We start from the raw sequence: 26,609 nt of genomic DNA, 5'->3' as shown, positions 1-26,609 counted from the left end.
TCATTCTTTTTTTATGGCTGAATAGTATTCCATTGCAGAGTAGGGGATTTTGAATCCGTGAAGGGAGGAGCGCCAGGAGGGAAGGAGATAAAGGTGGGGGATATAGGTAAATTATATGGCAGAGGGGAGATTGAGAGCGTTCGTGTCTGGGGATTTCTTTTTCTTTTCTTTCTTTCTTTTTTCTGGCCATGCTGCACGGCATGTGGGATCTTAGTTCCCCAACCAGGGATTGAACCCACGCCCCCTGCATTGGAAACACGGAGTCCTAACCACTGGACGGTCAGGGAAGTCCCTGGGGATTTTCTTTTTGAAATTAGAAGTGTGGCCATCTGATAAGAGTGGAAGTAGGCATGGGTTGAGGGGCCGTAAGAAGGGTGGTAAATGATAACATGAGCCATGTGGGGATAGGATGGAGGAAGGTGCAGGGGCTAGCTTTGAAAATGGTGGCACTGCCTTGTCTATAGAATATGAATGTGGAGCCTGCGTTTGAGAACAGGAAGATGAGCGAATCCTCAAGGGAGAACTTGGTTTCAGTTAAGACCAGAAAGAAGAAGAGTTTCACTTACAAAGGAAGCAGTGTTCCAGAGAGAGTTTAGGCCGAGCAGTGAAGGTATTAGCAGAGTTGGGGGTTAGGAGCCATGCAGAAAAGTAAAGTTTTGGGAATGCTAGAGATGTGTAGTGGCTGCAGGGCTTTGTATTTGGCAAGTGAATAAACTAGCCTCAGGGTTCTGAATGGATCCCTTGTGAAGTTCCTTTCACGCTGGCTCAGGCTGCGGTTGAGCCTGTTAAGAGAGAGGCCTGATGACGTCTGCATTTAAGCTGGGCTTTGGCTCAGCTTCCTCGTAAAATTTAGATGAAAGTTTTTATGGGGCATCCATTGTTCTCCCTCCTGGAATTTCCCAATATCTCAGATTTTAGAATAGCAGGCCTTTTGAGGATACGGGGAGGGGGAAGGGTAAACTGTGACAAAGTGAGAGGGTGGCATGGATATATATACACTACCAAACATAAAATAGATAGCACAGGGAGATCAGCTCGGTGCTTTGTGACCACCTAGAGGGGTGGGATAGGGAGGGTGGGAGGGAGACACAAGAGGGAGGGGATATGGGGATATATGTATATGTATAACTGATTCACTTTGTTGTAAAGCAGAAACTAACACACCATTGTAAAGCAATTATACTCCAATAAAGATGTTAAAAAAGATAAATAAATTTAAAAAAATCCTTAATGAAGAATGGGTGTGTTAATCTAATAATTTCTTGGGTTTATTTTTTTTCAGTTTATATTTTCAAAATATAAATTAAACTTTGTCTATTTTCCACTAACACAGCTGAAAAGCACTTTTACTTGTCCTTGACATTAATATAGTACCCTTGATTCATATGAGCACTCTTTATTATGCTTCTGTATGTGCCTTTTTTCTAAGGATCGCAACAATGCAAGACAAATTCATGAGGGCGCAAGTTTACCTTTTTTTGAAGTGTTTGTTGATGCTCCCCTGCATGTTTGTGAACAGAGGGATGTCAAAGGACTCTACAAAAAAGCACGGGCTGGAGAAATTAAAGGTAAGTAATATTTTTTTCCGAGTTTGTCTTTCCTTAGATGTTTCATCTTACCATATCTGAGACTGATAATCTATTCTAAGAGATGGAAGTTTTCAAACAAATTGGAGCTCCCTGAGAAGAGAAAGCAGGTCTTGTTACACTGTTGTATCTCTCAGGCCTACCAGTAGTACCTGGCACTGTGTACACTCAGTATCATCGATCAGGTTGAACTCCTAGTCACAAGGCAGTTTTAGAGGATTGGGACTTTGGGAAGCCTATTTGGTATAATTAGGTACCTAGCATTAGATTGGCTATTAGTTGGATAGTTGCTGCCACTTCTGTTCTCTTTGTTCCAGTGAAAATGTAGGGCATTCCATAGCTACTGGGAAAAATGCCTGAATTATAAGCATCTTGAGAGCAAGGAAAATGTCTCTCTTATTTATATCATAGTACCGGGAATGGTCTGAAATTCATTCTATGTATGATTGTTGCATTAGATTAAATTAACATATCTGTGATTTTTATCAAAGTACATACAGCTTGTGTTTTTGATTTTATGGTCTGCTCCCAGAGTTTCAACTATGATGAAAATTTGGACATAGAAAGAGACATTTAGAACCCGTTCTGCTGTCGCCCTTGATACCAGTCATTCTGTTTATCTTTTAGACATCCTTTGACATTAGCCCTGGTCTATTACCGGTATTATTATTAACAGTAACAGAGGGCATGCCAGCATAAGAAAAATCAAAGATAGGTTCAGCATTGTTTGGGATCAATTCATGCCCCTAACTTTTGTTTGCCTTCCCAGCAGGGAGTGTGATAGCCTCAGACTCCCAGGAGCTCTATGAAGTGTAGATTTTGGCACCAGCTTCTGGCCCTAGAAAGGAAAAGGTGGAACAGGAAGGAAAATGCTTGTTATTCTGGGCTCTTCTGTTTGGACCTGGGAGCCCATTAGCAGTTGGGGCAAGTTCCACTGGCTGTGGTGAATCTGGTTCCTTGGGCAGGGCTCGTATCCAGTCTTACCATCATGGAGACTCAGGTTTCACCCATTAAGCCTGTACTTTCTTGACTCAGTGAGAATAAGCTGCCTGACCTGAATAATATATGACAACAGGAGGGAAAACAGTTTATCCATTTAATTTCTAGGTCACCCTCTCTCTGTTGACGGCCAGTGTGCACTTCTGTTTTTTGTAATAGAGATTTGCAAAGAGAAGCAGAACAGTGTGTCCAGGATCCTGAAGTCTGAATCTTTTACTTGTTTTAACTGTACTTGGTTTTGTTGTTTTTGCAAGGATGGATTAGAGAGGGAGGGAGATTTGTTTGCTCAGCTGGAGTAAGCACCCTGTGAGCCAGGACAACATCTTTACCATTTCTGTATTTTTAGAATTTAGCACGGAGCATGGCCCAAAGCATAATACTTGGTACACACACACAGTAAATGCTTGTCGAATGGATTAGAAGGTGGAGTGGAAATTGGATGTTCAACACTTTGATCAATGCTTTCTATTTGCAGGGTTTATATCTGGTGCTGGGGATGTAAAGATGAATAATAAGACTGAATCCAAAATACCTTGAGTCACTTACAGTTTGCATTCTGTATCTGGGAATGTGCTTGTATTCGTTCAGTTTTCTATGTTTTACTTGTTTACCAGGTGTTTCTTAATTCCTTTGAATAGACATTGATAAAATGTTCTTAGGTTAATGTATACCTGTGTGCATGTGTGTACACACATTTATTTATTTTAGGTTTGCCATGGTTCTAGAGTTCCTGACTGGACAGTTTTCAAAATCATTTACTCATTATAAGAATGGTGCTTAAAAAGTTTCCTACCAATGCTATTTCAGAGCCCTGATGGTAAACATTTCAGGGACAGGTGGGATTGCATACATTCAGCAGACTTCAGGCTTTTATATGGCATTTACTAAAGTGTAAATATATGCCTGTGTCAGCTACTCTAATACCTAGATTATTTTCATGAGTAACGCTCAAGTAGTTATTATTTACTTAAATATAAACGTTTTTCTCACAGTATACATTTACTGTAAAATCACTTATGGGCTAAATTAACTAGGAAGAGACTTCCTGGGCTTTTAAAACGTTAATCCAAGTCTTCTAACACAGTGATCCTCAAAGCTTTGCTGCACATAAGCATTATCTGGTGGGACTTAAACAATCTAGTGCCAAGGCTGTACCCCAGACCATTGAAACCAGAATCTCTTAAGGGTGGGACCCAGTGATTCCAGCGTGTAGCTACACTTGAGAATCAGAGCTTAAGAACTAGTGTTTTAACCAGGTTTGTCTTTTCCCCACCCATTTTATTGTGACTCACCACTAATACTGCTGGGAATATTGGTAATGCAAAAATTTCTTCTTGGGTTCAGGACTTCATGTGAGACTTAAAAATATGAAATAGAAAAAAAATGAAATAGATGGGCTGTAGACTTGTAGTGTTTATTTTAAAGCTTTTTAGTAATGATTTTAAGTTCATGTTTACCATCCTAACCCAAGAATGACTTGGCATTCCAAGGCAGACAGATCTCGAATGACTTAGGTATGGAATAATATGAAAGATAGGAATAGCATATCTTCAGCTCAGCCAGCCTATTCTGTGGTTAACATCATGTGTTCTTTCTCCTCTAGGCAGTTACACGGTAGCACATATACAGATAGGGAAAATCTAAATAGTGGTTAATATCTAAATTGGTTACATTTGATTGTGGAACATTTTTGGTGATACAACAGGATTCCTTACTTATGTTCTGCTGAAGCTAATAGTAGTTAATCTGTCTTGCCTGAACACTTAATGTGATGGCAGAAGAACCCTGCAGAGCTTCAATTCGGCTGTAGATAATCCTGGTGAATATAATGGACAGATTGACCTGGCGTTGGTTTTTGCGCTGAGGGAGAAAAAATCTTGTCGAGTTTGGTTTTATGCCCAAGGTTTAGGCACTATATCCTGTGTTCCTGTGGAGAAATTGGATGCTCTGGATTACTTGGTATTCATTTCTGTTTTCTTCACAGGCACTGTAGGCATTTACTTAACAGAAAAAAGGAAGGGTGATAGAAATATCATCAATCTTCATTATTTGAAGATTCCAGATTTGCAAATGTGCCTACTCACTAAAATTTATTTGTTACCCCACATCCATATACCCACAGTGCTTTGGCTGTCACTTGCAGACACACACAGAGCAGCAAAATTTTAGTCACCCAGAATATACATTCCCAGCTGAAGTTGAACAAGGCTTTTGTGTTTCAGCTCTCATACTGTAAAGAAGTGTCCTTTTGGTGGCCTGTTTAGTGCCATGTGTTTTGCTTTTTTTTTTTTCTTTTTGTTGGTGATTTTGCTGTTTAAAATGGCCCCCCGGCACAGTGCTGAAGTACTGTCCAGTGTTCCCAAGTGCAGAAAGACTGACCTGCCTTGTGGAGAAAATACATGTGTTAGATAAGCTTTGTTCAGACATGAGTTCTGGTGCTGTTGGCCATGAGTTCAGTGTTAATGAATCAGCACTATATATGGAATAAGGTGTCTTTAAACAGAAATACTCATAAAACAAATATATTAATTGGTTGATAAAAATTTGGTGACTAGAGGCTCACAGGAAGCCAAACCCACATTTCTCCTAGAAGCAGTGGTTCAGTATTCACTAATTTTGTGTGTGTGGCAACGTATTGAAGAGAACTACTGCGAATAAGAAGGATCGACTGTTTGTGTTCAAAGAAGAAACAAAAGTTTAATTAGAAATCTTCTCCCAGGAAAGAAGTTTCAATATTATAGCCCCGTAACTTAAAAGGGGCAGCATAAATATGAACTTCAGCATAGCAGAGACTTGCACTGAGGAAACAAACCTGTTTTAATTTCCACTCCCTCTATTATCTTTTACCTTTTATAGGTTTCACTGGGATTGATTCTGAATATGAAAAACCAGAGGCCCCGGAATTGGTGCTGAAAACAGACTCCTGTGATGTAAATGACTGTGTCCAGCAGGTTGTGGAGCTTCTACAGGAACGGGTAAGCAGAGGTCCATGAGGGGATCCCCAGAGAATAATTACATCCATCTCATAACATTCCCCCTCCAAAAAAGGGTGGTGGTAATATGGAGTAACATTTGTTTCTTTTTTGCGGTACGCGGGCCTCTCACTGTTGTGGCCTCTCCCATTGCGGAGCACAGGCTCCGGATGCGCAGGCTCAGCGGCCATGGCTCACGGGCCCAGCCACTCCACGGCATGTGGGATTTTCCTGGACCGTGGCATGAACCCATGTGCCCTGCATCGGCAGGCAGACTCTCAACCACTGCACCACCAGGGAAGCCCTGTTTGGTTTTTTTGATGTTAGTTGTGTGAGTTCTTTGTATATTTTGGATATAAACCCCTTACCAGCTATATCATTTGTGAATATCTTCTCCCATTCAGTAGGTGGCCTTTTTGTTTTGTTGATAGTTTCCTTTGCTGTGCAAAAGCTTTTTAGTTTGATGTAGTCCCATTTGTTTACTTTTACATTTGTTTCCCTTGCCTGAGGAGACATAGCCAAAAAAAAAACACTATTAAGACCAAAGAGCATACTGCCTATGTTTTCTTTTTTTTTTTTTTAAATGGAAGTTTATTAACTTATATATCTCATGGATCCATGGGAGATACCCAGGGAAAAAATGAGTAACTCAGAGAGGTGGCTTTGAACTCCAACTTCAGTACCATCTTCAGCTTAAATTCTTTCTCAGGAGACTCCTAGTCATTTCTGCAAATGGGCCCCGGAAGGGCACCACCCCATACAATGACACGCCAGTAACAATTGCCTCCATGCAAAGCCTTCTTCACCTGCTCCATAACGTGGTCAGAAGAGTATGAAAGCCACTTCCGTGTTAGGAACATCAGGATGAGCTGTGCCTATGTTTTCTTATAGAAGTTTTATGGTTTCAGGTCTTACATTTAAGTCTTTAACCCATTTTGAATTTATTTTTGTATATGGTGTGAGAAAGTAGTCCCAGTTTGATTCTTTTTTTTTAAATTAATTAGTTAATTAATTATTTTTCTCTCTCTCTCTCTCTCTCACACACACATACACACACACACAGTATTTTATTTTTACAAGAGATAAATAGACTGACACCAAGCATTGTAAATGGATGACCACAACAAAAGTAACAATGATTGTAATTACCAAACATGAAACACACTCATACTATGTCATAATATTGACATTCAGTCCAGTAATCCTCCACTGTAACAGCTCCTTTACTTTGCAATGAAAATTGATTTGTATATTTTTTGCCTCTGAGTCCTTGTGGGATTTTTTTTAATTCAAACAGAAAGTCACAAAAATTATAATCATCCTCATCAGTTCACTCAGTCCCATGTAATTAATTTTTTTTTTCATCTTGATCTTTTGTTAGCACTTTTATGAGTTCATCAGTTTTTCATTAGAGTTCTGAAAATGCTTATTCATTCAGTTCAGCAGTACAGTCAGTTACCAGAAACCTGTACTTGTCAGAGTCTTTTCCATGAATTCCTTGAAGATGAAACCCTTTTATAGGAACATTTTTGCAAAAGCATCAGAGTACACCCAGAACTGTCTGTAAATGACAAAAGACTTAAAAATGACCATGGTTAAAGATTTGAGGAAAGTTCATAATAATGCAATTGACAAATTTAGTTATTTCTGAAATATACATTTTAAAGTAATAACTAGAATTATGACTTATAACATTATACCAGAACATATAAGATTTTTAGAAATTTCATGTAATGTCTGAAACATTTATATTAACATATTTCCATACAAATAACCCAATGAAAGTTTAGTGTTAGTTGTTTTGTTTGTTTTTTTATACTGCCGGTTCTTATTAGTCATCAATTTTATACACATCAGTGTATACATGTCAATCCCAATCGCCCAATTCAGCACACCACCATCCCCACCCCAACGCAGTTTTCCCCCCTTGGTGTCCATACATTTGTTCTCTACATCTGTGTCTCAACTACTGCCCTACAAACCGGCTCATCTGTACCATTTTTCTAGGTTCCACCTACATGCATTAATATATGATATTTGTTTTTCTCTTTCTGACTTCCTCCACTGTGTATGACAGTCTCTAGATCTATCCACGTCTCAACAAATGACTCAATTTCGTTCCTTTTTATGGCTGAGTAATATTCCATTGTATATATATACCACAACTTCTTTATCCATTCATCTGTCGTTGGGCATTAGTGGGATTGCTGGATCATATGGTAAATCTATTTTTAGTTTTTTAAGGAACCTCCATACTGTTCTCCGTAGTGGCCGTATCAATTTACATTCCCACCAACAGTGCAAGAGGGTTCCCTTTTCTCTGCACCCTCTCCACCATTTGTTGTTGGTAGACTTTCTGATGATGCCCATTCTAACTGGTGTGAGGTGATACCTCATTGTAGTTTTTTTTTTTTTTTTTTTTGGTGGTATGTGGGCCACTCACTGTTGTGGCCTCTCCCACTGCAGAGCACAGGCTCTGGACGCTCAGGCTCAGTGGCCATGGCTCATGGGCCTAGCCGCTCCACGGCATGTGGGATCTTCCCGGACTGGGGCACGAACCTGCGTCCCCAGCATCAGCAGGCAGACTCTCAACCACTGCACCACCAGGGAAGCCCCTCACTGTAGTTTTGATTTGCATTTCTCTAATAATTAGTGAGGTTGAGCAGCTTTTCATGTGCTTCTTGGCCATCTGTATGTCTTCTTTGGAAAAATGTCTATTTAGGTCTTCTGCCCATTTTTGGATTGGGTTGTTTGTTTCTTTAATATTGAGCTGCATGAGCTGTTTATATATTTTGGAGATTAATCCTTTGTCCGTTGATTCGTTCGCAAATATTTTCTCCCATTCTGAGGGTTGTCTTTTTGTCTTCTTTATGGTTTGTTTTGCTGTGCAAATGCTTTGAAGTTTCCTTAGGTCCCATTTGTTTATTTTTGTTTTTATTTCCATTACTCTAGGAGGTGGATCAAAAAAAATCTTGCTGTGATTTGTGTCAAAGAGTGTTCTTGCTATGTTTTCCTCTAAGAGTTTTATAGTGTCCAGCCTTACATTTAGGTCTCGAATCCATTTTGAGTTTATTATTGTGTATGGTACTAGGGAGTGTTCTAATTTCATTCTTTTACATGTAGCTGTCCAGATTTCCCAGCGCCACTTACTGAAGAGACTGTCTTTTCTCCATTGTATATCTTTGCTTCCTTTGTCATAGATTAGTTGACCATAGGTGTGTGGGTTTATCACTGGGCTTTCTATCTTGTTCCATTGATCTCTTTTTCTGTTTTTGTGCCAGTACCATATTGTCTTGATTACTGTAGCTTTGTAGTATAGTCTGAAGTCAGGGAGTCTGATTCCTCCAGCTCTGTCTTTTTCCCTCAAGACTGCTTTGGCTAGTTGGGATCTTCTGTGTCTCCATACAAATTTTAAGATGATTTGTTCTAGTTCTGTAAAAAATGCCATTGGTAATTTGATAGGGCTTGCATTGAATCTGTAGATTGGTTTGGGTAATATATTCATTTTCACAATATTGATTCTTCCAATCCAAGAACATGGTATATCTCTCCATCTGTTGGTATCATCTTTAATTTCTTTCATCAGTGTCTTATAGTTTTCTGCATACAGGTCTTTTGTCTCCCTACGCAGGTTTATTCCTAGGTATTTTATTCTTTTTGTTGCAGTGGTAAATGGAAGTGTTTCCATAATTTCTCTTTCAGATTTTTTATCATTAGTGTATAGGAATGCAAGAGATTTCTGTGCATTAATTTTGTATCCTGCAAGTTTACCAAATTCATTGATTAGCTCTAGTAGTTTTCTGGTGGCATTTCTAGGATTCTCTATGTATAGTGTCATGTCATCTGCAAACAGTGAGAGTTTTACTTCTTCTTTTCCAATTTCTATTCCTTTTTTTTCTTTTTCTTCTCTGATTGCCGTGGCTAGGACTTCCAAAACTATGTTGAATAATGGTGAGAGTGGACATCCTTGTCTCGTTCCTGATCTTAGAGGAAATGCTTTCAGTTTCTCACCATTGAGAATGATGTTTGCTGTGGGTTTGTTGTATATGGCCTTTATTATGTTGAGGTAGTTTCCCTCTATGCCCACTTTCTGGAGAGTTTTTATCATAAAAGGGTGTTGAATTTTGTCAAAAGCTTTTTCTGTATCTATTGAGATGATCATATGGTTTTTATTCTTCAATTTGTTAATATGGTGTATCACATTGATTGATTTGCATATATTGAAGAATCCTTGCATCCCTGGGATAAATCCCACTTGATCATGGTGTATGATCCTTTTAATGTGTTGTTGGATTCTGTTTGCTAATATTTTGTTGAGGATTTTTGCATCTATATTCATCAGTGATATTGGTCTGTAATTTTCTTTTTTTGTAGTATCTTTGTCTGGTTTTGGTATCAGGGTGATGGTGGCCTCATAGAATGTGTTTGTGAGTGTTCCTTCCTCTGCAACTTTTTGGAAGAGTTTGAGAAGGATGGGTGTTAGCTCTTCTCTAAATGTTTGATAGAATTCACCCGTGAGGCCATCTGGTCCTGGACTTTTGTTTGTTGGAAGATTTTTAATCACAGTCTCAATTTCATTACTTGTAATTGGTCTGTTTATATTTTCTGTTTCTTCCTGGTTCAGTCTTGGAAGGTTATACCTTTCTGAGAATTGGTCCTTTTCTTCCATGTTGTCCATTTTATTGGCATAGAGTTGCTTGTAGTAGTCTCTTAAGATGCTTTGTATTTCTGTGGTGTCTGTTGTAACTTCTCCTTTTTCATTTCTAATTTTATTGATTTGAGTCCTCTTCCTCTCCTTCTTGATGAGTCTGGCTAATGGTTTATCAATTTTGTTTATCTTCTCAAAGAACCAGCTTTTAGTTTTATTGATCTTTGCTATTGTTTTCTTTGTTTCTATTTCATTTATTTCTGCTCTGATCTTTATGATTTCTTTCCTTCTGCTAACTTTGGGTTTTGTTTGTTCTTCTTTCTCTAGTTGCTTTAGGTGTAATGTTAGATTGTTTACTTGAGATTTTTCTTGTTTCTTGAGGTAGGCTTGTATAGCTAGAAACTTCCCTCTTAGAACTGCTTTTGCTACATCCCATAGGTTTTGGATCGTTGTGTTTTCACTGTCATTTGTCTCTAGGTATTTTTTGATTCCCTCTTTGATTTCTTTAGTGATCTCTTGATTAGTTAGTAACGTATTGTTTAGCCTCCATGTGTTTGTGTTTTTTACGTTTTTTTCCCTGTAACTCATTTCTAATCTCATAGCATTGTGGTCTGAAAAGATGCTTGATATGATTCCAATTTAGTGAGGCTTGATTTGTGACCCAAGATGTGATCTATCCTGGAGAATATTCCATGCGCACTTGAGAAGAAAGTGTAATCTGCTTTTTTGGATGGAATGTCCTTTAAATGTCAATTAAATCTATGTGGTCTGTTGTTTCATTTAAAGCTTCTGTTTACTTATTTATTTTCATTTTGGATGATCTGTCCATTGGTGTAAGTGAGGTGTTAAAGTCCCTCAGTATTATTGTGTTACTGTCGATTTCCTGTTTTATAGCTGTTAGCTGTTGCCTTATGTATTGAGGTGCTCTTATGTTGGGTGCACATATATTTATAATTGTTATATCTTCTTCTTGGATTGATCCCTTGATCATTATGTAGTGTCCTTCCTTGTCTCTTGTAACATTCTTTATTTTAAAGTTTATTTTATCTGATATGAGTATTGCTATTCCAGCTTTCTTTTTTTTTTTTTTTTTTGCGGTACGCGGGTCTCTCACTGTTGTGGCCTCTCCCAGAGCACAGGCTCAGCGACCATAGCTCACGGGCCCAGCTGCTCCACGGCATGTGGGATCTTCCCGGACCGGGGCACGAACCCGTGTCCCCTGCATCAGCAGGGGGACTCTCAACCACTGCGCCACCAGGGAAGCCCTCCAGCTTTCTTTTGATTTCCATTTGCATCGAATATCTTTTTTCATCCCCTCACTTTCAGTCTGTATGTGTCCCTAGGTCTGAAGTGGGTCTCTTGTAGACAGCATATAGATGCGTATTGTTTTTGTATCCATTCAGCAAGCCTGTGTCTTTTGGTTGGATCATTTAATCCATTCACGTTTAAGGTAATTATCGATATGTATGTTCCTGTGACCATTTTCTTAATTGTTTTGGGTTTGTTTTTGTAGGTCCTTTTCTTCTCTTGTGTTTGCCACTTAGAGAAGTTCCTTTAGCATTTGTTGTAGAGCTGGTTTGGTGGTGCTGAATTCTCTTAGCTTTAGCTTGTCTGTAAAGCTTTTGATTTCTCCATCGAATCTGAATGAGATCCTTGCCGGGTAGAGTAATCTTGGTTGTAGGTTCTTCCCTTTCATCACTTTAGGTATATCATGCCACTCCCTTCTGGCTTGTAGAGTTTCTGCTGAGAAATCAGCTGTTAACCTTATGGGAGTTCTCGTATATGTCATTTGTCATTTTTCCCCTGCTGCTTTCAATAATTTTTCTTTAATGTTTGCCAATTTGATTACTGTGTGTCTCGGTGTGTTTCTCCCTGGGTTTATCCTGTATGGGACTCACTGCGCTTCCTGGACTTGGGTGGCTATTTCCTTTCCCATGTTAGGGAAGTTTTCGAGTATAATCTCTTCAAATATTTTCTCTGGTCCTTTCTCTCTCTTTTCTCCTTCTGGGACCCCTATAATGCACATGTTGTTGCATTTAGTGTTGTTCCAGAGGTCTCTTAGGCTGTCTTCATTTCTTTTTATTGTTTTTTCTTTAGTCTGTTCCGCAGCAGTGGATTCCACCATTCTGTCTTCCAGGTCACTTATCTGTTCTTCTGCCTCAGTTATTCTGCTATTGAATCCTTCTAGTGTAGTTTTCATTTCAGTTATTGTATTGTTTATCTCTGTTTGTTTGTTCTTTAATTCTTCTAGGTCTTTGTCAAACATTTCTTGCATCTTCTCGATCTTTGCCTCCATTCTTTTTCCGAGGTCCTGGATCATCTTCACTATCGTTATTCTGAATTCTTTTTCTGGAAGGTTGCCTCTCTCCACTTCATTTAGTTGTTTTTCTGGGGTTTTGTCTTGTTCCTTCATCTGGTACATAGCCCTCTGCCTTTTCATCTTGTGTATCTTTCCGTGAATGTGGGTTTTTGTTCCACAGGCTGCAGGGTTGTAGTTCTTCTTGCTTCTGCTCCAGTTTGATTGTTTTGCATGTAGCTGTCCACTTTTCCCAAAATCATTTATTGAAGATGCTGTCTTTTTCCTATTGTATATTCTTGGCTCCTTTTTCATAGATTAATTGCCCATATAAGTGTGGGTTCATTTCTGGGCTCTCTGTTGTGTTCCTTTGATCTATGTGTCTGTTTTTGTATCAGTACCATACTGTTTTGATGACAGTAGCTTTATACTGTAGTTTGAAATCAGGGAGCATGATACCTCCAGCTTTGTTCTTCTTTCTCAAGATTGTTTTAGCTGTTTGGGGTCTTTTGTGTTTCCATACAAATTTTACAATTATTTTTTCCAGTTCTGTAAAAAATGCCATTAGTATTTTGTTAGGAATTGAAGTGAATTTGTAGATTGCCTTGGGTAGTGTGGTCATTTTAACAATATTAATTCTTCTAGTCCATGACCAAGGTATATCTTTGCATGTTGGTGTCATCTTCAGTTTCTTTCATCAGTGTCTTATAGTTTTCTGAGAAGAAGTCTTTTACTTCCTTAGTTAGATTTATTCCTATTTTATTCTTTTTGATGCGATCGTAAATGGAATTATCTTCTTAATTTCTCTTTCTGATAGTTCATTGTTAGTGTATAGAAATGCAACAGATTTCTATATATTAATTTTGTGTCCTGCAACTTTACCAGATTCGTTGATTAGCTATAGTAGTTTTTGGTAGTGTCTTGAGGATTTTTTGTGTAAAGTATCATGTTAGCTGCAGTGACAGTGTTACTTCTTCCTTTCCAGTTTGGTTGCCTTTTATTTATTTTTCTTGTCTGATTGCTGTGACTAAGACTTCCAATACTATGTTGAATAAAAATGGTGAGAGTAGACAACTTTGTCTTGTTCCTGATCTTAGAGGAAATGCTTTAACCATTGAGTATGCTGTTAGCTGTGGGCTTATCATATATGGCCTTTATCATATTGAGGTGTGTTCTCTCTATACCCACTTTATTGAGAGTTTTTATCGTAAATAGATGTTGAACTTTGTCAGAGGTTTTTTCTGCCTCTATCCATATGATCATATAATTTTTATTGTTCATATTGGTAATGTGGCGTATCACATCGGTTGATTTGTGGATATCGAACCACCCTTTGCACCCCTGGGATTAATCCCACTTGATCAAGGTGTATGATCCTTTTAATGTGTTGTTGAATACATTAATTGCTGAATATGTGCATTTTAAATTCTTTATAGCACTGATGGCTTTCTGTGCATGTGTGTCACTGTGTTAGGTGCTGTGGGGGGCACCATATATATACCACATGTGAAATATTCCAGTCAGTCTAACCACAGGAGGCTTGAGAGACAAACAATCTTTTATTTTACCTGTAATTTTAACACACAAATACCTTATAGAGGAAATTCAGCCTTGGTTATTCAGCTCTACAGCTTGGCATCAGTATATTTTTAAGTTAAGTTACATAATATACTTAACTTTTCCTAAACATTGAGAGAGTCCAGATTTCCCCTGTGATAACTTGATGACATCTTATGGTTGACTTTTAGGGGGGTGAAGGTTCCAGGACATAACAACCTTTGTCTCGTTCCTGAACATATGGAAACGTAAAGAGGTTTGATGTTATCCAGAACTTGGGCCCACTAGGTGCATGATTCTCTGAGTTTAGTTTAATCTCAGTTTTTAGAAGTTATTTTTCTTCCCTTCTCTGCTCCTTTCTCCATACTTCCCTTTTTCCAGTGGGGGCTCACAGTTCATTTAGCTGAAGAGGATCTGGCCTTCATGTGGGAGTCAGGAGTTCCTTTCTCCCGAGTGGTGGGGTCCCTACCTTTGCTGTTCAGTGCTGCACAGCAACTCCTGATATGGTGGTAGACAGTTGGCGTTGCATCATTGCTCCTCATTCTGTCCTAACTGTGGCTTGTGATTTCTGAATCCACTCTTGACTTATAAAATCCTATTACCGTAAAACTCTTTCATCTAGTATTTCTTACTGGATATACTAGGCATAAAACTTTTAAATAAAAATTACCTATATCTGAATATACTATGAATGTTTAGCCTTTGTATTTTTCCATATTATAAAATATTTACCAGATGATTAGTCTGGGACTTGCTTTCCTAATTTATTTCCCTTACATAAGCATTTTAGCTGAATAAATAAAAATAAAATGAATTGCTAACTGCCCTGCTCTGATGTTTTTCTTTATATATATTGATGTACTCTCTGCAGGTCAATGAGACCTAATCCCAGAAGGTTTTGTACTTCATCTTTCTGCTCTTCTTCATTTTTCCGTTGGTTGATAGGTTTCCTATTAACCAACTTCTGAGCTCTTGAGCTAGTCCTATTGCTCTGCTTCTGGCTTCCCTCTCATCTCTTCATTATTCATTCTTTCATTATCCATCATCAATCCGATATCTGTTAAAAGCCTGCTACTGTAGTTAGTCACATTCTAGGGCACTGGCACTACAGAGCTTAACCAGCTGTGTTTCTGTCCTTGAGGAATTTAACGTTTTAGGTGGTAGAAATTAGAGTATGTAACTCCTAGAAAGTGTCCTGGAAACCGTAGTTTCAGTGTATACATAGCATACTGGGAGGCACAGAAGACTGAGTTTGGAAAGGCTTATATCAGATCTTTCTCATCTGTTTGTTCATTTTTAAAAGATTTTTTTGGGGAGGGCATAGTATACATTTTAAAAAATTTTATTGAAGTATAGTTGATTTACAATGTTGTGTTTAATTTCTGCTGTACAGCAAAGTGACTCAGTTATACATATATATGTTCTTTTTCATATTCTTTTCCATTATGGTTTATCACAGGATATTGAATATAGTGCCCTGTGCTATACAATAGGACCTTGTTATTAATCCATCCTATATATAATAGTTTGCATTTGCTAATCCCAAACTCCCAGTCCTTCCCTCCCCCACACCCCCTCCCCCTTGGCAATCACAAGTCTGTTCTCTATATCTGTAAATCTGTTTTTGTTTTGTAGATATGTTCATTTGTGTTGTATTTTAGATTCCACATATAAGTGATGTAAGGTGGTATTTGTCTTTCTCTTTCGGACTTAACTTTGCTTAGTATGATAATCTCTAGGCCCATCCATGTTGCTGCAAATGGCATTATTTCATTCCTTTTTATGGCTGAGTAATATTCCATTGTATGTATATACCATATCTTGTTTATCCATTCATCTGTTGATGGACATTTAGGTTGTTTCCATGTCTTGGCTATTGCAGATAGTGGTGCTGCATATATCTTTTTTTTTTTTTTTTTTTTGCGGTATGCGGGCCTCTCACTGTCGTGGCCTCTCCCGTTGCGGAGCACAGGCTCCGGACGCGCAGGCTCAGCAGCCATGGCTTACGGACCCAGCCACTCCGCGGCATGTGGGATCTTCCCGGACCGGGCCACGAACCCGTGTCCCCTGCATCGGCAGGCAGACTCTCAACCACTGCGCCACCAGGGAAGCCCTGCATATATCTTTTTGAATCATAATTTTGTCTGGGTGTATGCCCAGGAGTGGGATTGCTGGATCGTATGGCAACTCTATTTTTAGTTTTTGGAGGAACCTCTATACTGTTTTCCATAATGGTTGCACCAGTTTACATTCCCACAGACAGCATAAGAGGGTTCCTTTTCCTCCACACCCTTTCCAGCATTTATTATTTGTAGACTTTTTTTTTTTTTTTTTTTTTTTTTTGCGGTATGTGGGCCTCTCACTGTTGTGGCCTCTCCCGTTGCGGAGCACAGGCTCCGGACACGCAGGCTCGACGGCCATGGCTCATGGGCCAAGCTGCTCCGCGGCATGTGGGATCCTCCCAGACTGGGGCACGAACCCGTGTCCCCTGCATCGGCAGGCGGACTCCCAACCACTGCGCCACCAGGGAAGCCCTATTTGTAGACTTTTTAATAAAGGGCATTCCAACTGGTGTGAGATGGTACCTCATTGTAGTTTTGATTTGTATTTTTCTAATAATTAGTGATGATGAACATCTTTTCATGTGTTTGTTGGGCATAGAGTTCTGGGTTGACAGGCGTTTTTCTTTTAGTACTTTAAAGATGTTGTTCCATGGTCCTCTTGTTTGCATTGTTTCTGATGAAAGTCTGATGTGATTCTTTTCTTTTTTCCCCTCTTTATAATGTTTCTTTTTTTTTCTGCCTAAATTCAACATTTGCTCTTAATCTTTTTGGTTTTCAGCAGTTTTAGTATGAAGTTTATAAGTCTTTCAGTATATTTAGGTCTATTTCTTTCAGTTCAGAGTTCTTTTACTTTCTTGGGTTGGTAGTTTATTCTTTTATTGGTTTTTGAAAACTCTTGACCATTATGTCTTCAAATATTTCTTTTGTCCTATTCTCTCTCCTCCTTCTGGGACTCCAGTTACACATATGTTAGACAATATAATATTTTCCCGCAGCCTAAAGATGCTCTGTTCTTTCACACTTTTTTGTCTTAACTTTTCAGCTTTATTAATTTCTATTCACTTACTTTCAAGGTTACTGATTCCTTAGCTGTATCCAATATATTGATTTTCCCATAGGAAGAATTTTTAAACTCTGATAATTAAAAAATTCTATCATCATTTGGCTTTTTTGTTTTTAGTATAGTGTACATCTCTCAGTTGAAATCCTTTATCTTTTTAGGCATGCTGTCCACTTTTGCACTAGATCTTTTAACATAGTAATTTTAATTATTTTAAAGTCCTGCCTGATGGTTCTAACCTCTGGGTCGTTTCTGGATCTTGCTGTATTTCTTAACAGTGGGTGTTTTTTCTTCCTCTTTTTCATGTGTCCTAATTTTTTATTGAATGCTGGGTGTTGTGTCTGGAAGAACAGTAGAGATTGAGGTAAGTGGTATTTATGCTTTGGGCATTTATGCTTCTTCTGTCACACTGTTAGTGTAGTGAGTTGAGTTAGTTTAATAAGTAGTTCAGCTGGGTTAGGGTTTCCTTATTCTACAGTTATTCTTCATGTGACACCCGCTTCACATTTCTCCAGTGGTGAGCTGTTTTCCTTGTGCTTAGTGTGGGATCTGGCCTGCTGGAGGGTTTTCCCCAGTGTTTCTGCTCCATCCTCAGCTTTTAGCATTTCCTGTATGCCTGTACCACAGAAGGGGTCTCCTTCCAGGCTCTTGCTCCTCTCTCACAGCAGTAAACTACTGTTGCTTATTACTTAGTGCCAAGGTCATGATGGGGGAGCAGTGGTGGTTTTCAGTTCTGCTGGTCCAGATTCAGTCTTAAGCAGGACCTATGCTTCTGGATCTTGGAGTGGGTCTTTCTCAGTGTTGCTTCCCCTCCCTGCACGGTAGCCAGCCTCTCTTTGAACCTGGGAGGTCTTGGAGGGTGAGTTTTCTGCTCCTCACGTGCAGATCCCTGGTTTGTATCGGTTCAGGATCCTGGGCCAAGAGAGTTTCTTCCACCTCCTTTTGGCAGGCCATACTTGCTTCTACCCCTCCCCCAAAACAGCAGACCCTGGGAGGCTAGGGGTTGGGTGGGGAGTGGTTTCCTGCCCTCCCCCATCAGCCTAAGGCTTTTGTCTTGGATGAGACAGTGCTGCAGGGAGTGGGCAGAGCTTTGTGCTTGTGCGCCACCGAGGGAGCGGGCTCTGGTCTCCAGACCTGCTCTTCACGTTCCTTCTGCATACCTCCTGTAGGCCTGCTTGTGAGTGAGCGCAGAGCTCCTCACGTCTGGGTTCCCAGTGATACTCACCTGTCACACTAGTCCACACTCAGCCTTGAAGAATTTTCAAAACTTTAAAGCTGTTTTCTTCTTCCTGCTTTTCTTGCAGCCATCTCTTCCTCCCAGGCTTTACTAAAGGGAGATAATTCATATGTCTTGACTTTTCTTGGTGGGACTTGTCACTCTTTGGAAGCAGCCCATGTTACTGCTTTAGGACCTCAGCTCTGTGATGGGCTCAAGAAAGTTTGATTTTATAGATTAGCTGGCCTTTCTGTTTGTTAGGTGGTGGTCTATTGTGTAATCTGTTTTATTTTCAGTGAATTGTCTATCCTTACTCTACTTTTACTCTTTTGAGGTTGTTTATAGTTATAAATTTGTATGAAATCAATAAATATTAATTCTATGCCATTTTCATTGAAACTGTGTTTTCAGTATTTTTCCTTTATATTTAGATTGTAGTTTTGTTTGCATTTCTTATATATTGAACCTATCTTTTTTTTAACTTGAGATTTGTTGTATCAATGTTAGAAAGTTATACTTAATTCTGTTTTCTTTTTTCTTTTTCTATTTTTGGCCATGCCATGCGGCTTGCAGGATCTTAGTTCCCTGACCAGGGATCGAACCCTGGCCCATGGCAGTGAAAGTGCAGAGTCCCAACCACTGGACCGTTAGGGAATTCCCAATAGTTCTATTTTCTGTTAGTTTGGATTGTCTGTTTTTTATATCTAGTTACTGATTCTTAAGTGTTTTATAAAACTTCAGAAAAATACACATAGATATTCTCATAAAATTTTAGGGGGCTCATGAATCTCAGAAGCCATTTTATGGGCTATAGATAGTTCCAGATAGTTCAGACACTTAAGAGATTATTAAACTTAGAGTGTGATGGCTACCCTCCCTCCATTCTTTCTTTCCTTCAATTCCTAAACGCTTCTTTGGGGCCCTACTCAGAGTTGCGTCCTTTGAGTTTGACACTTTTACCTACATAGAGGCTTTTTTCTTTCTTCTTCTTTTTTTTTTTTTTTTGTATTGGGAAGATGATTTGTTGTTTTTCAAGAGAAATTTATCTTGAGAAAATTTGGCAGTTCTTCTGTAAATCTAAAAATATTACAGAGCGTTCTTGTATATCCTTCACCCAGCTTCCTCTTAGGTTAATAACTTACATGATCATAGACCATTTCTCAAAACTGAGAAATTAAGCTTGGTACTTTGTACTAAAGCACAAACTTATTTGGATTTCATAAGCTTTTCCACTATTATCCTTTCCTATTCTCGGATTCAATCCAAGATCCCTCACTGTATTTAGACTTAAATTATTTTTAACCATGATTCTGTAAAATGAAAATGCAGGCTCATGTGGTGTCTGTTATGCACAGGACTTTGCCTTTTTTTCCCCCGTAACGGTAAAAAATTTAGTGTTGACTGCCACTGTACAGTTGGTCACCCCACGTCCAGTCCTGTCTGCCTTTTATTCCATTTTATATTGTTGGCAGAATCACATTTCTAAAGTGTAGTCTAATCCTTTCTGTTTTTTTACTCTAAAATATATATTGATTTTTTTCCCCATTGTTTATAGAATTAAGGTAATTTGTGTTCAAGCTTCTCCATAGTTTGGTTCCAAGCTGCTTTTTAAAAAATTATTGTCCTTATGCCTTTCACCACAGTGTTCACTTTTTTCTTTTTTTGATGCCATTGCTTTCCTTAGTCTCTGTGGCCTTAATGCCTTGCTCCCAATTTGTTTGTTCCTAATTAATGATTATACCTATTATTCTTCCTTTTATACAGATATTAGTCTATATTATTCTTGCTAGACAATCTGATAATTGGACAGTTTCATTCAAGGTTTTGAAAAAGAGGGATAGATAAACTAACATCTAGTTAATACTTCTTGTAAGGGACATGTATGTGGGACTTTGTGTCTTTTAAAATATTTGCTTTGATTGTTAGAATCTCAGGGGAAGTGGTCTTTTGTCCTACTTTAGCTTCTAACCACCTCTCACTTGAATTACTTTGGTGGTTTCCTACTTGGTCTTTGCACTGAGTACTTTGTGTATGTTGTCTAATTTTATTCACAGAGTAAACCTATGAAGTATTTCAGAGATATTAACTAACTTGTTCATGAACTTATTGGACTCCATGTCTAGGATTCCAGGTACATGGATTCCTAGAATTCATTTTCATATGCCTCTGGCTTTTACTTTGAAGAGTGTTTTATTACAACTCAAGTACAATATAATTAAATTTACGGCCAGAAAGGTATTCTGGTTATATTAGTTTAAGACAGGGAAATTTTCTTTTGAAAATTACTCATTTTTATTCTAAAGCTGGGTGGTGACAAAAGAATAAATGTAAATGCCTCCTTAATGCAATTGCTTTTTTGGGAACCACCCTCTTTTGGGGAAAAGATTTCAGTTATATGCTTTCCTAAGTAAATGACTTCACTTCCCATTGAAAGTAAGTATTTCTGTTTGTACTGGTTGATCCTGTGAGTTAATTTAACAAATACCTAGTGCCATACATGCTAGGCACTGTTGTAAACCACTGTGGATGTGGCAATGAATTAGTACAGATTCCTGCCTCATGGACCTAAAGTTTTGGTCCTTACTACCATTATTTATAAACTAGAATGACTATATAAATTCTTTTTTTTCTTTTATAACATGATATAGAATTTAAAAGTACAATTGAAGGAAGAAATATGCACACATACCCAACTACTTCTGTTCTGGCGTTTATTCTCCTTTGATTTTCTCACAAAGTTGAATCTCAGATGAACATTAGGATACATGGGGAAACCAGTTGCACACTTGATGTTCAGCTCAGAGTTTATGGTTAGTTGGTGATACAAGGAGTTTCTTTGCCTGCTGCACCCTTATCGCAAGGTGACTTAGTGTAATGTGCTTTTCCTAACAAGCTCCTTCTCTCTGGTGGTCCAGGGGTAGCCAGTGCAATTCAACTTCATTGTCATCACAAAGACATTTTAAAAAATATTTTATTTATTTATTTGTTTATTTTTTTGGTTGTGCCGGGTCTTAGTTGTGGCAGGCAGGCTCCTTTAGTTATGGCTCGTAGGCTCCTTAGTTGCAGCATGCAAACTCTTGGTTGTGGCATGCATGGGGCATCTAGTTCCCTGAGCAAGGATTGAACCCGGGCCCCCTGCATTGGGAACTTGGAGTCCTAACCACTGCACCACCAGGGAAGTTCCACAAAGATATTTGTTAGGTTTTCCAAGGGTGGGTTGTGTGAGCTCACATGGTAGAGCTAATATCACAAATATAGATTGTGGGTGGAGGGGATGAAGATGTCGAGTGCAGTGGTGTTTTCAGGGAATAGTAACCAAATCTCCATAGCTTTCTAGTGTGTGCTTTGAGTGGGGATGTGAAGATTAGAGGTTCTGCGTTGACTAGCATTATGTCTAAGAATATAATTGTGAGTGCTGGCAGGGAATGGCACAGGTAGAGATGGAAGAGCAGAACTCTTAGCATGTGCAAAGCCTTTGGTAGTCCCTTCAGTAGCATTATTGCTTTTTTTTTTTTTTTTTTTTGCTATACGCAGGCCTCTCACTGTTGTGGCCTCTCCCGTTGCAGAGCACAGGCTCCGGACGCGCAGGCCCAGCGGCCACGGCCCACAGGCCCAGCCGCTCCGCGGCATGTGGGATCCTCCCGGACCGGGGCACGAACCCGTGTCCCCTGCATCGGCAGGCGGACTCTCAACCACTGCACCACCAGGGAAGCCCAGCATTATTGCATTTAATTTTTGTTAAAACTTTGAGAAGTAGTTATAATTTTCCTCATTTTACTGATGAGGAAACAGATTCAGGGAGGTGAAGTTGTTTGTCCCAGAATGGTTCAGGTGTTTGACAAGTGCTGCCTCCTCTGGTGATAAGTGGAATTTTTTCTATCTGATGTTCTGTATTACTTTGGAGAGACTCTTCTGAAATGAATTCTACCAGGTATTGTTTCTTTAACATTCTTTACTGTCGACAAAAAATTAATCCATCTAAGAAAGAAATGGAAAACTTTATTCGAGTCAAATAGAGGATTTTATTAACCCAGGAACAGGCCCTCAGCAAGCTCTGAGTACTGTTCTGCCCTTAAAGGTCAAAGCACAGTTATATAGGTTTTTGAGACAGAGGGCTGTACATTAAATGACCTAGATAGTTTGCACAGTCCAGATCTGTGAGTACAAAGTGGGGGTCATTGTGGCCCCTTACAAGATCATGAAGGAATGTTATCTTTTTTTTAAAATTAATTAATTAATATATTTATTTTTGGCTGCGTTGGGCCTTCGTTGCTGTGCGTGGGCTCTCTCTAGTTGCGTCGAGAGGGGGCTAGTCTTTGTTGCGGTGCGTAGGCTTCTCATTGTGGTGGCTTCTCTTGTTGCGGAGCACAGGCTATAGGTGCACGGGCTTCAGTAGTTGTGGCTTGTGGGCTCTAGAGCGCAGGCTCAGTAGTTGTGGCACATGGGCTTAGTTGCTCTGTGGCATGTGGGATCTTCCCAGACCGGGGCTCGAACCCGTGTCCCCTGCATTGGCAGGTGGATTCTTAACCACTGCGCCAACCAGGGAAGTCCCCAAGAAGGAATGTTATCTTTTAAGGAGTTGTCTTGTTGGTGCTAGGAGAACATTGCTCTTTATGATTGAACATGAATTTCTGCCACTGGGGAAGGTTAGGCCAATGCATAATGCAGATACACAATGCACAGTAGAGGGGAGAGAGGTCAAAGGGCAGTGAAAATTTTTCATGTTTAAATTTTCCTTGATTTGCCTTAGAATATGAAATTTTATCATTATTAAGATATGGAATTGATTTTCCTGTCCAGGAAAAAATATTTTTAGTGTGGTCTACAGTGGGTATTAGGATGATGGGTATTTTGGTTCTGTCATCTCTGGATTGTCTTATTTCTCTTTTGATCTGGCTTATGTAGTATAATTCGTATAGGCAGTGTGGTCATTTAAATAAATACTTAATTTCTCAGTATTTTTGTCAGGGCATCTTTATTTTCTCAGTATGCTTCAGTTGGCACATTTTTATCCAAGAAGATAGAAGACACTGGAAAATACTGAGGGTTTTTTATTTAAGTTTTTTCCTAACCCTGAATGGTCACTAGATGGCCTGCTGGTATTGCATTTTAACTTGGCGGGTTATGACATAAAGAAGTAGGCTTCTTGCTGATGGTTTTAATCTAAAGTGATATTTTAAATACTGTTTTTAAATCTACTAGGAGCTCTAGATTTAGTAGTGCTATAAATTATTTAAAGGTTTGTCTTCTTATGAAATGGTGGTTTAGTGCTCTAAATGGGTTTTATACTGCATGTAAAACCAGACTTTGCAGCTCAGTTTTAAAGTGATGCCAGTATGTCGTTAGTGTTCATGCTTTGGATGCATGTAGCTTAGATAATAGAAATTTAATAGTTTCATAAAAATATCATTAAGTTCTAGTGTTCGAATCTGTTGAGATTTGGCTCAAGAAAAAGTTCAGAAAATACTTAAAGGAAAAATTTAAAGTGTGAAGTCACTGTGTTTATTAACTTGTTCACAGTTCTTCAGGAAGATTAAAAAGAGAAGGCAAGAACTACTATTTTCACGTAGTGAATGTTGTTTGTTCTGCTGGCCAGTTTCCAGGAAAAAACAAACAATTTTCTCTTTGAACAAAGATATGGATACAACATACATTAGGTCTTAGATTGTATTTAGTCAGTCAAGCAAAAAAAAAAGAAGAAAAAGTTTTGAGTATCCATGTTACATTTTAAAATTAAATTTTAAAATATTTCTAGACCTTCCTCATTAATGGTAGCATGTGAATTTGTTTACTGACCCCCTACTCAGGAGAATTCCTAGGAGCACCCCTGTTTCCTCTCTACCCTTAAATACTTGGTGACTATGGAGCTCTTAAAACTGGAAGTAAGGGGTTAGGTACATGAACACTTGTTCCTGACCTGGCTTGTGATCTATTTTTGTTTTAAAGGAAATTTCCTTAAATAAAAGGTTTTATTTGTACAGGTTTCAGAAGAACACATTATTTTCTAACAGCTGACGGTGTCTCTGGGAATCCAAGTGAATCCCAACTAAAATGGGTAGCTCATGTGGCAGGGACTTCATGTTCTGATGTCCAGATCTCTTGTCTCACTTTGAGGTGGTTTTGACTCTTTTAGATGTTCAGTAGTGGTTTTGGAAATGAAAACTATTTGTCAGTAGAATGTGCTAGGAACTGGCTGTGTCTGCATTTTAAAAACTTTTTGTCTTCCTGATAGTTCTCTTCTCTCTACATGTCCAGTCCACAGAGAACTTGCTTCCTCTGAGTATGTGTTCCATGTTCCTGTTGGCTCCTGCTATGTTTGTGTTAATTCCAAAAGTGCTCACTTTATGTACCTTTTTAGAAGAGAAAAACGGTAGCAACCTCTTGAACCTTTATTTTGCCATTGGTTAGATATCAGAAGAATTTTATATCTAAGTTGTGAGGTTAAAATTCAGTTTAAAATAATTGCAGGGTGTGAATTTTGAAAAGGGAAGAATTTTGTGACATGCTTGTAATGAAAACAATTTTATACTTAAATAATTTTAATAATAAACATTAAACAATAAAATTTTATGTTATTTAAAATTATTTTCTCAAACGACTTCCCTCCTTTTTGAAAAGAAAGTGATTATAGGGGAATTCCCTGGCGGTCCAGTTGTTTGGACTCCACACTTCCACTGCAGGGGGGCACGGGTTTGAACCCTGGTTGGGGAACAAAGATCCTGCAAGCCATGTGGCATGGCCAATAAAAATTAAAAAAAAAAAAGTGATTATAGCCTCTATGTTCATGCATACAAAGCAGCACATTACTAACATGCATTACTAAAGCGAAGGCATTATTAGTGTACAGAACATTAAAAAAATAATTTGGTTGGTTTTATAATATAGATACCACTCTTTCATGTTCAAACTAGTTCTCCTGGATTTGCTCACAAACTGTACATTTGTTTTTTAACTTAGGGTGTGGTTGGAAGGAAATAGACATGATGTATAGAAGGAAACATTTGTTGGTTCTCAGTTCTTACTTTGAACAGAGTCTCTTCAGAGGGAGCAGATTCACATATCTGAGTGTACACTCCAGTGTCGTGGCGTTCTACAGAAGGGGAGATTCCAGGGTGGAGGCAAGGCGGAGACACACCCAGCCTTGTGCTGGGAGCATTACAGTGGGCAGTGTGCACTGCTGCTATTCATTAGTATTTGTGAGCTGACTTTAGTGATGATGGCTTAGGAAACCAGCTAAAAATGCCCTGTTGTGTCCAACAGAGATGAAAAGATTTAGTCTGTTGGATGCGCTCCTCTGACCCTCCAAGGTTGTTGACAGCTATTAGTGGTATATAGGGTGTGGGGGAGAGTAGTCAACACCATCACAAAAAAGGCATCTCATCCTTACAAAATAATATAGGCTTCAGAGATGGCAAAGAAAGCTTTATGTAGAGTTGTTTGTATCTGTGAAATTCTTCTCTTCCCTGGAGTTCCTGTGTCATTTATTCCCAGACTGTGATTCTGGTTTTCAGAGTTCTAAGGGGTCTCAAGTGGTGGAAGTGGAGGTTTTCAATTTATTCACAGTGATGGAGTTTGAGAAAGTTGGTTGAAAATCGTTCACTTGTTATTAATAGAAATGTTTAGATGTAACTGAAATGTTGAATATCTTTACTTTTTGTCTAGGACTTTATTAACACAGAAAGATCACACACTGACCAGAAACACTGGGAATTGTAAATGTTTAATAAAATCATGAAAGTAAACTAAGAACAATTTATGTGGCAAAATGTTTTATAACTTAGTTTTATGGGAAAAACAGTAAAGGTTTTTCTTTTAATTTTTATTTTTAAAAATTTGTTTTTTTATTTGGAGGAGCATAGTGTTGGGACCTGAGTTGGAATCCCAGTTCCAACACTTATCAATTAACTGTACGACCTTGGAAAAAATAACCTGATTTCTCTGGCTTCAATTCTCTCATCTGTGAAATGGGAAATAAAAATAGTACCTGTCTCAGAATTGTACTGAGGATTCTATTAATAAATGTAGAGTGCTTAGAACAGTTCCTGGCATGTAGCAAGCACACTATAACTATTTATTGAGTATTTATTTGTGTGGTAAGCACATTGGAACACGGTACAACAGGGATTTGGGGCAAGTTATTAACCTCTCCTGAGCCTTAATTTCCTCATCTGTAAAAGGAGGATAGCAATAGTTTCTTCTACTTTCATAGGTA

At 38.6% G+C, this 26,609-nt stretch overlaps 1 protein-coding gene across 5 annotated transcripts in view; it reads left to right on the top strand.

Moving 5' to 3' along the window:
- The window catches only part of PAPSS1 (3'-phosphoadenosine 5'-phosphosulfate synthase 1), a 108,870-nt gene that overhangs the window by 23,920 nt on the left and 58,341 nt on the right, over positions 1-26,609 (top strand). For all 5 annotated transcript variants that reach the window (XM_081226611.1, XM_081226607.1, XM_081226609.1 and 2 more), the window contains 2 exons: positions 1,430-1,568; positions 5,442-5,560. In XM_081226611.1, the coding sequence (XP_081082737.1) occupies positions 1,430-1,568; positions 5,442-5,560 (258 nt within the window). The remainder of the gene's footprint in view (positions 1-1,429; positions 1,569-5,441; positions 5,561-26,609) is intronic.

The sequence above is a fragment of the Mesoplodon bidens genome, assembly GCF_964165515.1.
Source record: "Mesoplodon bidens genome assembly, chromosome: 1".
Lineage (NCBI taxonomy): Eukaryota > Metazoa > Chordata > Mammalia > Artiodactyla > Ziphiidae > Mesoplodon > Mesoplodon bidens.
This window is presented reverse-complemented; position numbering and strand designations above follow the sequence as displayed.